Genomic DNA, 11,605 nt, shown 5'->3' with positions numbered 1-11,605 from the left:
CCCTTTAGTTTGTGAAGAAGATTGTAGAGTTTTAGCAGCATTTCCAGTTGGGACAGTGGAGTTAGCAGCAAGGTTATTCCAGTGAAGTGTATGAACTGCCCCCTAGCCAGGTGAGTTATGAAACAGGAGATGAATGCAGGAATACAAATTGATAAGAATGGCAGCAAATGGGCACTGGTACCGACAGTGGTTTGAGGAGCGATGTTTGGCCTGTAAACAAGTCCACGGATGCAGAGAGCATGTCTGGTTATCCTTCTCCAGAACAGGAACTGGTGACAGAAATGGAAGCATCGGAAATGTCTGGAGTCCTTGCACATGTTACCTTGACCAGTGTGTAATCAAAGCTTTTTTCCTTTAAAAATAAAATAAAACCGTCCCAAATAAGGTTGTGAACGCTGGTTCATACTGTCAACACACAGCTCACACTCCTCATGTAGTGATTTTTAATAAATAAAGAACAATTTACATTAACAGCTAGACTTTGACATTATTTGATGGTTGTGATAAAAGCCAGCTCTCCCTTTTTTACAACCCCACCCATCACCAGTTTCCTCCCACCCCCAACCCCCGAAAGCAGTATTTCTAATATTGGTATGGCTTTATTTTTACATTAAAGAATCATCAAGAACTTGCTGCTGTACTCTGGGGGACACAAACACCTAACATTGCACTGTCTTCAGATTCCGTCCTGTTTCGGATATGAGGTGGAACAACCATGCTTGATGTGCTAGAAGAATATGGGTAGTTCAGCGGCACACCGGTCTCGGTAGTATGTCCACTTACTGTCCTAGTCCGAAAAGCAGAAACCCCCAAATGTAAATTTGCAGATCCAAAGGAAGTACAGTCCAAACTGGGGTGATGGGGGTGCAAGGAAGACTGGGGATGTCTATGTCCCAATGTTAGTTCCATGGATTCGGGGATCTGTGGGGAGGAAGAAGGAACCAGCTGCCTGTGATAATGCGGGCGGTTTCCATGATGATAAAGTTGGTGTGGATGATGCGGATCACTTCCATGAAAATGCTGAGGCAGGCTGGGCGTGGGTTTGTGAGGCAGGATCTGTGGGTAGGAATCACTGTTGTTAACCGGAACATCTCCTCCAGCCCAGAGTCGTATCTGCTGCTGAGAATGGGCCTGGAAAACATAATTTTTTTTATCAGTAGAAATAAATGGACAGTCTCAAATAATCTTGCCATTTTACATCATAATATTAAAAACAGGAACATACTACATTAACGCTGCTGTCAACGTAGGAATGGTACATTTCAGGACAATTAACGATCTACTTCCCTGAGAACACCGAGCCAACTACCCAATGCCTTCGAAACAGTTGTATAACAAGGACACTTTTCTTCAACAAAATAAATAAAACAAGGAACTGCTTCAGAATGACGATGGGGGAGAGGTCGTATGTGCCCTCAAGTGGTTAAGCTGCAAAGCACCATCAAAAGTTGGGGAGTTTAATTCTCAGGAAATTTTTCATTAAGTCCTGAAAATATTTTGAGAACCCCTGCTTTTAAAAAGCTATGGAGGCGCCAAATACAAATCAACCCTTCATCCTTTTTGACAAGACCGCAATTTCTGCAGGAGCTACTCTACACTACATGTTGGACAACTGAAAAGCACTATATGCAAAGTATGACAAACAATAAAAGCCCTATTATTCTGCTAGATTCCACAAAGCTGTGATCTAACCAGTAGTTTTCACTTGGGAATCTAGACCCTGCTGAAATTTGACAATTACCACTCTAGCACGGACCTCCCTTTCTATGGCAAAGTACTAGAAAAGGTTGTGGCAAACCAATTACCAGAACACTAACTCAAACCGCCTCTTCCAATCCAACCACGGCAGTGCATAGACCAATAAAGGTAGTATCCAGGTTATTGACACCTTAATTGTCTTCTAGATATCTCAGGGTCCGTTCCTTTGCCATAGTCTATCACAAGGCCTTGCCTCCACACACTACTGTCACATGGATATCTCCAAGACTATATTTTGCTGTTTTTCTTCTCACACACAATTATGCCCAAATTAAATCCTCCGGTTCTATCCTGTCCCTAACGATAGTCAGCCATTATATGGTGGGAGTACTAATGTACAAATAACATACCACATCAAGATGCAGACAACTCAGATCTACTGCTAAGAGTTCTGTCTAAGTGTCATTGAAAGTCTATGATCCTGTCTGGACAACATTCAGAACAGGATTTCTCATATGTACCTTAAACAGAATTAAAATAAAACTAAGTTAATCTAGATCAAATGAGGCAAATGCCAGTCTCACATAGAAGACTTGCTCTCAAAAATATATCCCAACTGCTTCTTCCAACATTTCGACTGCCAAGCACTTGGCCTTCCACAGAGTCCAGTCATCTTGCTCAAAGACAAACCTCTAAAGGAAAACTAGCAGCTTGATATCAGCTCACTTCCTTTGCTAGATCACATTTTCAATGGTTACACACCTGAGAATTGTCCCACATGGATGATGGCTATGCCCTAACCAGATTTGACTTTGGCCCACTTAGGGCCATTTTAAATGCCAGAGCACACCTAATCCCAGGTCAGTGTAAATGTTATATCATACATGCACTCGTGGACCTTAAATGGTCCAGTCTCCGATACATCTTCAAATCCCTACGTACCGGAAGACACGACTAACCTAAGTTGGGCAAACCAGCACTACTTGCTACTCTACAACCCTTCAAGAATAACCATTACCCTGGACTATTGCATCGGCTTATCCAAAATACATTCCTCCTATCCAATGTATGCATTCCGCTTTAATCGATTATAACTGCCTATTCTCTATTAACACACAGCTCTATAAAGTGCAAAGTTCTGGATGTAAAGTACATTAAATGAGTTATATGAGAAATAGTACTTACCCAGTAATAGACTTTCGGCATGTGCATCTGTCCAATGTCACATGCTATGCATATTTCACCATCTAAAAGGTTGGTCCGGAGTATTACAAGCGGTGTACTACCAAAATGAAAGCTGGACATTGACAGGGGGGCTTTTGCCATACTATCCCTCTATGTGCACCTGGAGTATACACCCGCATGATGATGGATTTCCATGAGATACAACCCCTTTGTCTTAAAGGCAGTAGTTTTTAGTTAGTAATATTTCTTTCAACGCTATTCACCGATGTAAAAATATTATTCAGTCTACTCTTAGTCAGTGGCTAGCAACACTTGTTTCTTCTCATCGGGAGGCTCGTTGGGAATGTGCAATTCTAAACCAACACAAGCACCACAAGGACTATTATTGGTCAACGTTTGTCTTCTGGGATTTGTGATTGTTTAGTTTCATAAGCTATGCATCGATTAGCGAGCTGTGCATTACTGTGGAGTAGTGGTGTCATGGTATTAGTTTTATGACGATACAATAACCTTCTTGCCAAATGACGGTATATCATGGTTATCGCGGTATAGCAGGTGGAGTTAACTAATCTTAACAAATATTTTCTAAAAGGTCATAAACTGTCAGATTTATCATCACAAACAAAACCAGGCACCCAGGACCAGAATTGGGCTTTTCAAACATACTTTGCACTGAAATGTCACCCCTTGCTTCCACCAAACACAAACACACGTGTGGAGAGGAGAGCCCTGCTGCGACTGGCAAAGCAAACTTAATAGCTTTTCTTACGTGGTCATTTAGGCTTTTGGCTCCCCCACTGGCTGGTGAAGATGAACATGTTGCCATCTTGATAACCTGCACGCCACAGATCAATCGAGGCTGATGGTAGTATACGCGTGTGCGCATGAACACACACATGCACTCTCTCTTTATGTGACAGCCTTTAGTTTACTTGCGGGCCAAAAGGTGTTCAGTAAACACGGACATGTCACCTTTGGTATGGCAGCAGTGAATACCCACAGAGATGAGTGAATGTTGCAGTGTGACTTATTATATGTAAATTCAATGATAGAACCAGGGAAATCCCCCATTGTCATATGTTTAGCAAACATTATCCATTATAAATATATAAACCCCAAAGCCGCCATCCCAAAGTAAACCCTTTTCCTTCTTGGCACTGTATTTATTCTTCCTATTGCTAACATATTGATTGTGTCAGGCACGTGTGGTTTATGGAATGGCATTAAAAACTGCTCCAACTGAAACTACTTGGCAGATGGCACATCCAACAGTGCAAGACCAAGACTGCGCAGCACTTGCTTTCTGCAGCCTTTCCAAATCAGACTGAAAAGCACACTTAACGGTATACCGGTATAAACAATGTGACGGTTATTATTGGTCAATTAAGTGGTTCACTGTATCTTTAACGGTATACCGTTATACCGTTACATCCCTACTGTGGAGGTGTGCACATGGAACAGTTGAGAAGGTTTTAACTGCTTGTACCACTTGTGAATCTGCTTGTTGGACTAGCCAAACATTAGTGTGGAGTTGAGATGTGCACTGAAATATGTGGCTCCCTTGCATGGTGTGCCTAAAGAACCTTTAGTCAAGAATGTGTCGGTGTGTAGCACCCATTCCACGTGTGCAAGCATGGTTATTGCAGAGGACACGTATTTCTGAGCATGACTGTAGCATTCCTGAATGCAACGCACCTTGCAATAGTTATATTTACTCATGGGACTCTTGTCTGTGGGCAAAGGATAAAAGCAATTTGGCTGGATTTGCTAATAGTCCCCCCTCCCCCCATATAAAGCAAAACAGCTCTGAACATCAAGTGCATATGTAACCTGTTCTCTGCTTGCGTTTAAGGTGATTAAAAAAATAGCGGGTATTAAGGCAGAATTTCTATTTTGAGGATTCTAGGGCCACTTTTTGGGGGCCCCTAGGACTTTTTGCCCCTCCCCCCCTTCATCTTTATCTTGGGTGGAACATCCATCAGAAAGAACATTACAGAGAGGCAAGTAATTCGTTCTTCTAATGTATTCTTCCCTTCCACGGATTACTCATCTATAAGACTCCAAAAGCAGTATGTAAATCTGGAGGGAGGAAGGAAGCAAGAACACCAGCCAAATCACAACACTCTGGATTCCTGTTCTACCAAAACAGACAGCCAAGGGATTTCAAGCAGTAATGCTAAGCAAACTTGTGCAATGACATCCACTTTGCCGCCTGGAAAATATCCAGCCTATGGACTGCACTCTGCAGGGCATAGGTGGCAGCAACTCCTCAGGTAGAATGAGCTTTGAGACCCTCAGGCACATGCTTACCAGCCAGGTCGTAGCATCCGAGAAGCGGAGAATGATCCACCTGGACAGGGTTTGTTTGGTCACAGCTCTATCAGCACGAGCACCAGCGTAATCAACAAAAAGCTGACCATCCTTCCTAGTAGCCTCACTAGTGCGAGACATGGAACTTAAGGGCCCTTACCGGGTCCAGACAATGGGAGCCGTTTGTCTGCCTTGGAACGGCGAGGTGGAGAAAAAGAAAAAAACATAGTAAGAGGGACCTTTTCAGAGCGTGGGAAATCCAAGACCACCTACAGCAGAAAGGAGGGTCTCACTCAACATCACCTTCGCTTTTGAAAAAAAAACAATCGAAAAGGCAAAACAAAACATCTCTCTCACTGAAGTGATGGCCACCAGGAAAATCACCTTAAGGGCGAGTAACCTAATAAAACAGAAATGAAGGGGCTCAAACGGAGCACGCATAAGAAACGTTAAAACTAAATTCAAATCCCACACCAGTACCACAAACTGGTGGGGAGGAAACTGGTTACACAAACCCTACAACAGTGGGGATTGTGGGGAAAATACATTAAAAAAAAAAAGAAAAACAAGCCCCGTTCCGGGGACCCTTTGAATAATGAAATTGTGCATTGGTAACCCTTTACTACAGTGCCAATCTGCAGCCTCGCTTGGGGCAAAGAAAGGAGAAGATTTCAACACGGCATAGAGGGCAAGATAAAGGATTGAAATCCCTCTCCCGGCACCAAACCAAAAATGTACGCCACCTACAGGCATAAATAGATTTTGTAGCGGGCCTCTAAGCTGAAAGGAGCACATCGAGGACAATGTCTGAAAAGTACCTCAGCCTCTCAGTAGCCGAGCATGAAGTTTCAGGCTGCTGATGTTCGGGTGGAGGACCTGCCCCTCCGACAGGGAGAGCAAGTCTACCCTCCTCGGAAGGCACCATGGAGGGCAGATGGACAAGTCCAGCAACTCCGGATACCATGTTCTCCGGGCCCAGTATGGAGCAATCCGGATCATCAGGATAAAAATCCTTCAAAGTCCACTCAACCATCAGTGCGTCCCCCCAGAGCTTCTGGACCAGGAAAGTTCCAGAGCAGAACAGCTCACTCTTCGGGTTGATAATGGAAGCAAGGAGGTTCACTTGGAGTACCTCAAAAGGAAGTGGTCTCCTCCAGAACTTCCCGACAGAGCTCCCGCTCGTGGGATGCAAAAATGTCTCAAGGCATCCGCTGTGACAGATGAGCCGCAATCGGGGACATCGTTCTCCAGAACCCAGAACCAGTGTCGCATTGCTTCTCTGCACAAAGGCAAGGACCCCACGCCATCTTGTTTGTTGAGGTAATGCATGGCCACCACATTATCCGTCAAGATCAGCAGTGTCTTGATTTCTACAGAGGTGAGGAAAGCAACCAGGGCCATCCTCATTACCCTCAGCTCCAACAAGATGATGTGCTCCCGAAACACTGCAGGAGACCACAGTCCATTCGCCATTGGGTCGGACAGGTGAGGGCACCAACCAGCCAGAGATGTGCTTGTGAACACTGTCAACATGCCTCAGCAAGTTGTCTCCTACGGCCGACCACGTGAGAGCCTAGGCAACCTGATTGGAGACCTTCAAAAGTTAAGACATGTGGCCCTGAAATTGCATCCAATGGTAAATGAGAAGCCACTGAAGCAATCTCATGCACAGTCTCAGCTCCAGTACCACTAGGATGCAGGAGGCCATGAGGACCAGAAGGTGCAGGAAAGCCAAGGCCAGGACTTTATCCCGGGGCTGGAGGACATTGACCATCTGAAAGGTGTTCACCACTCAGCCCTGCCCAGACGAGAGTCCAAGACTGCCCCGATTAACCAGAGAGACAGGGATGGCAAAACCGGAGATGTTCTGAAGTTCAGGGAAAAATCACAAGCTGTGCAATAGAGTGCATGTGCAGAGTAAATGCTCTACTAGCTCTGGTAAGTGACCACCCCGAGCCAGTTCTCCAGTTAGGGAAAGACATGAATGCTCTCCCTCCAGAGGCGAGCCGCTACCACTGCCAGCAGCTTGGTCAAAACCATGGGGGGCGAGGAAAGGAGGAGACCTTGAACTGGTAATGGTGTTGTGCATCATGAACCTTAGGCACTTCCATGTGCCGATCCATCGAAATCACAAAAGTAAGCATCCTGACGATCCAGGGAATCCAACCAGTCCTGCAGATCGAGGGCTTGCAGAATCTGGGTTAGCGCAACCATCTTGAAATTGTCATTGCGTCAGAACAAGTTCAGCAGCCACAGATCCAGAATGGGGCACAAGCCACCATTCTACTTTGGCACCAGAAAATTCTCTAATTCTGAGCACGGTCGATCATGCTTTGCTGCTGCATTGCTAGCCCCAAGGATTTAGCAGTCCCCTTAGAAGACTGGCCCTTCTGCAGGGTGTTGTCAGCCTTGGCTCCAAATAGGTTCTAGCCATCAAAAAGACATGTCCAACAGCTTGGTCTGGATGTTGGCTGCAAACCCAGATGTCCTCAGCCACGAGTTGCGCCTGACCACTGTGCTAGTGGCCATGGACCTGTGCACACAGTCCGCTGTGTCTAGTCCTGACTGCAGCATCTGGCATGCCACCTCACCAGAGACTGTCCCTTATCTCACTGCACTTGCATGTTCTCAATGTCACTGGGCCTCGTAAAATCGTGGTTTTGTCCTCCCATGTTTCCTCTCCCTTGCCTCGTTACACTCTGAACCACTTGTGCATTGGTGCGATGCAAATAAACTATATCATCTCTCCTTCCAAAACGTACTCAGCCGCATTAGCCAATGCCATCCATAGGCTGAAGGAGAAATTTGCCATGTTGTAAGAGGCATTCATTGCCTGGAGTGCAAGACTGCCTGACGCAAAAACCTTCCAGCCCCATGCATCAAACCCCTCAATATCCACTGTCCGGTGGAAGGGACTGGAAAGTATAAGCCTCCAGGCTAGCTGTGGCGGCATTACCCACAAAGCTTTCAGGCGAAGCAAAGGAGGAAAGAAAAGCCGGGTCCGATGGAGCAGGACAGTGCTCCCTCGCCAGATCCCCATCCACTGCTGGAACAGAGCAAAACCAAAAAGGTGATGGCTGGAAGGTTTAGAATTACTTTTAACCACTGCACAGCTCTGGGCACCCCTCCAGACCATCATTTTGCGGCCTGCCAAGCCACTACAGAAGGGGAAAGCTATGCAAATTAGGCTTGGTACCACCCTACAATAGGTAGTCCAGCCCAAACTGCTAGGTCACATTCCTTCTGCACGAGACCACAAACATCCCCAGATATGTTTTGGCATAATCAGTGCGGAGTAGCTTGGGTCTCTAGGCGCAGCAGTAAATTCCAAGCCTTCCAGCCATCACCCATTTGTTTTGCTTGGCCACCCCGAGTGGGACAGGTATGCCCAGATGTGGGTCCTGTGCCTGGGGACCCAAAATACTAAACACTGATGACGCCCAATGAGGCCAACGCATGTCTGGGGATGCTTGTAGTCTCGTGCAGAAGGCACGAGACCTAGCAGTTAGGTTTGACTGCCCCTTTAGGGGTGAGACCAAGTCCGATATGCATATGGTTTTTCCCCTTTCTATAATGACTTGGCAGGTGAAGAACAATGGTCTGGAGGGTTGCCCAAAGCAATTGCCAGAGGTTTAGGATTAATTAAAACCCTCAAGCCATCACTTCTGTTTTACTGCTGGAACAAAGGCAGGTTTCTATCACACCTCCAATACAGGGGCCTCCGCTGCCAAATTGAAGCGCCGGAGTGTCTTTTTTTGGTGGGCATCGTCCAAAATATCGCAAAGTTCACATTGAACCTTGGACCTGCATGGAGCAGATCACTGAGTACTGGCTGCTTCAGCCATCAAGTGCTGGAAGGCAGCTTCAGGCTTTCCTTATGTGTGAGCTGGTAAAATGTCCATCTCCCGGGAGGTGTCGAGGGCATCGGACCCCGGCAGGTTCTCCGCCAGGGCCAGCACGTCCTCAGCTTCCTTGTAGAAGTCTTTCGGGAAGCCCCTCACCTCCCTAGAACCCATAGGTGTCAGCCCAAATGGGACCTGATCGCCCTTGTCATAGATATTGTACATCTTTAAGATGAAGACGTCCCTTGGGAGTGGGGCATATTCCTGGGGAGCCGTGGCGTCCACGAAGCCTGTCGGTGCTGCTACAGAAGGCAGGGCCGGTCAGCGATGATACCTCAGTTTGTCTGGTCCAGGCCCAAGCCCTTATGCGTGCAGGATTGGTTGCCAGAGGGTACTCTGCCAGTAACAGATGTGGTTGGATGCAGTGGTGCTGTAGCGGACTACGCTGTTGCCTGCGCCAGAGGCACAGAGTCCAGAGCCCCCGGGGACCAACATCTTCAGGGTGACTTTGCCCATTTCTCCGGTGTGTAGAATTGGGTCAGAAAAAGTACCTGCACCGGACACTCACGGGACTCCCTGGAGCGATGGCTCTTCAAAAAGGAAGACTGTTCGTGTGAGAACCTACTCTGGGAGCAGGACCTCTTCCTATGCAGCTCATTTTCCTTGCATAGAGCCGCTTGCTCTTCGGTGCATTGTTTCCGTGCTGTGCATCCTCGACCAAGACCACAGAGCCTCACCTTTTGCCTTGGGGACGGATGTGAAGATCTTTGCCGGACTCTACCGGGGGGGGGGGTCTAAACTGGGCATGCACTGGCATAACCAGCAATCTTTGGTGTCATGGTCCTGTCCACGCAATATAAATAAATTGGCGGCAGTTCCAAGTCATGTCTAGCACAGGGCATGTAGAGGCGTCGGGACGTGCCGATGCAGAGCTGCAACCTGTGGCAGCAGCAAAGTACCGGAGAACAGGTGTGCTGGGATACAGATATCTTAGATGAGGAATCCCTAGGAGGAAATAATCCATTAGAAGAACCCTGTTAAAGACCCTGGCAACCACACCGGACATTGGAACTAGGGAAAAAGTGGGAAGAAATCTCACCAGGGCTTTCTGCTTCATCATAGGTGGTGCAACTTGCTAGAAAAAGTCAAGCAAGTTGTGTTCTCTACAGTCTGAGGTCAATCGCTGTTTGGCCCAATCATTGGCAGATCAGTGTCAGTTTATCTATCATTTTCCACTTGTATGCCATTCTGATGTGCGTTCAAGCTTGTGTGGGAGTTGGACTTCCCAAGCATATGTACCAACAGGCTGTTAGGTAAGAATTGGTGCAGCCACAGTGCTTGAGACTATGCAACACTTATCTGCTTGATATTAGGTAAACCACCTTTTGGTCTAGGTCTGTACTACACACATTGGTAGTGTGGCTGAGCAGCCAGGCCTATCTCAAGAGGGGTAAATGTGAGCTGTACAGATGAAATCAGGCAATACAAGTAACCAAGTAACACTTGCACTCAATGTTTCAGTTATAAATATTTACACATTAGTTAAGCATTCTTTAAAAAGGCAATTTTTTGTAACAGTTAAGCAAACTTTGGAATCACTTTACAAAGTCAATTAAGTTGGTGAATACTCTTTGGGTATGCCAATACATTGCACCTACACCATGAAGTGACTTCAATAACAAGGATAGTATTGCAAACATCAATATACCTTAAACTCTTGGTTTTAGGAAGGAAGTGTTAGGGAAATAGAAAGGTTAGAACATACATTCTCATAATGTGAAGACAGTTTGAATCATCTAAGGAAATCTAGGTAAGTCTTTTCCAGCAGTAAAAGTGTTCAACAAATTACAACCTTTGAGGGGACAAACAATGCCAAAGTCAATAGATGTAGAAGGTAGGGATGTAACGTTATTAAGGTATACCGTTAAAGATACCGTGAACCACTCAATTAAACAATAATAACCGTCACATTGTTTATACCGGTATACCGTTAAGCGTGCTTTTCAATCTGATTTGGAAAGGCTGCAGTAAGCAAGTTCTGCGCAGTCTTGGTCTTGCACTGTTGGATGTGCCATCTGCCAAGTAGTTTCAGTTGGAGCAGTTTTTAATGCCCTTCCATAAACCACACGTGCCTGACACAAAATCAATATGTTAGCAATAGGAAGAATAAATACAGTGCCAAGAAGGAAAAGGGTTTACTTTGGGTTGGCGGCTTTGGGGTATATATATTTATAATGGATAATGTTTGCTAAACATATGACAATGGAGGATTTCCTTGGTTCCATCACTGAATTTACATATAATAAGTCACACTGTGAAATTCACTAATCTGTGGGTATTCCCTACTGTCATACCAAAGGGTAACATGTTGGCCCGCGTGAGTGAGTGAGTGAGTGAGAGAGAGAGACCATCATCCTCCATTGATCTGTGGCATGCAGGTTATAAAGATGGCAACATTTTCATCTTCCCCAGTAGCCAGTGGGGGAGCTAAAAGCCTAAATGACCACTTAAGAAAAGCTATCAGTTTACTTTCTCAGTTGCAGCAGGCCCCCCTCCTCCTCCTCCTCCTC

At 46.0% G+C, this 11,605-nt stretch overlaps 1 protein-coding gene across 1 annotated transcript in view; it reads right to left on the bottom strand.

The window, feature by feature from the left end:
* Positions 1 to 429: 429 nt before the first annotated feature.
* The window catches only part of LOC138452392 (dual specificity tyrosine-phosphorylation-regulated kinase 1B-like), a 526,499-nt gene continuing 515,323 nt past the window's right edge, over positions 430 to 11,605 (bottom strand). Inside the window, exon 11 of the mRNA XM_069604969.1 lies at positions 430 to 1,131. Coding sequence (XP_069461070.1) covers positions 622 to 1,131 — 510 coding nt within the window. The 3' untranslated portion in view covers positions 430 to 621. The remainder of the gene's footprint in view (positions 1,132 to 11,605) is intronic.

This window comes from Ambystoma mexicanum, chromosome 1p (genome assembly GCF_040938575.1).
Source record: "Ambystoma mexicanum isolate Mex_15411 chromosome 1p, UKY_AmexF1_1, whole genome shotgun sequence".
NCBI lineage: Eukaryota > Metazoa > Chordata > Amphibia > Caudata > Ambystomatidae > Ambystoma > Ambystoma mexicanum.
The sequence above is the reverse complement of the archived record's forward strand: the minus strand, read 5'-3'. Positions and strand labels throughout refer to the sequence as shown.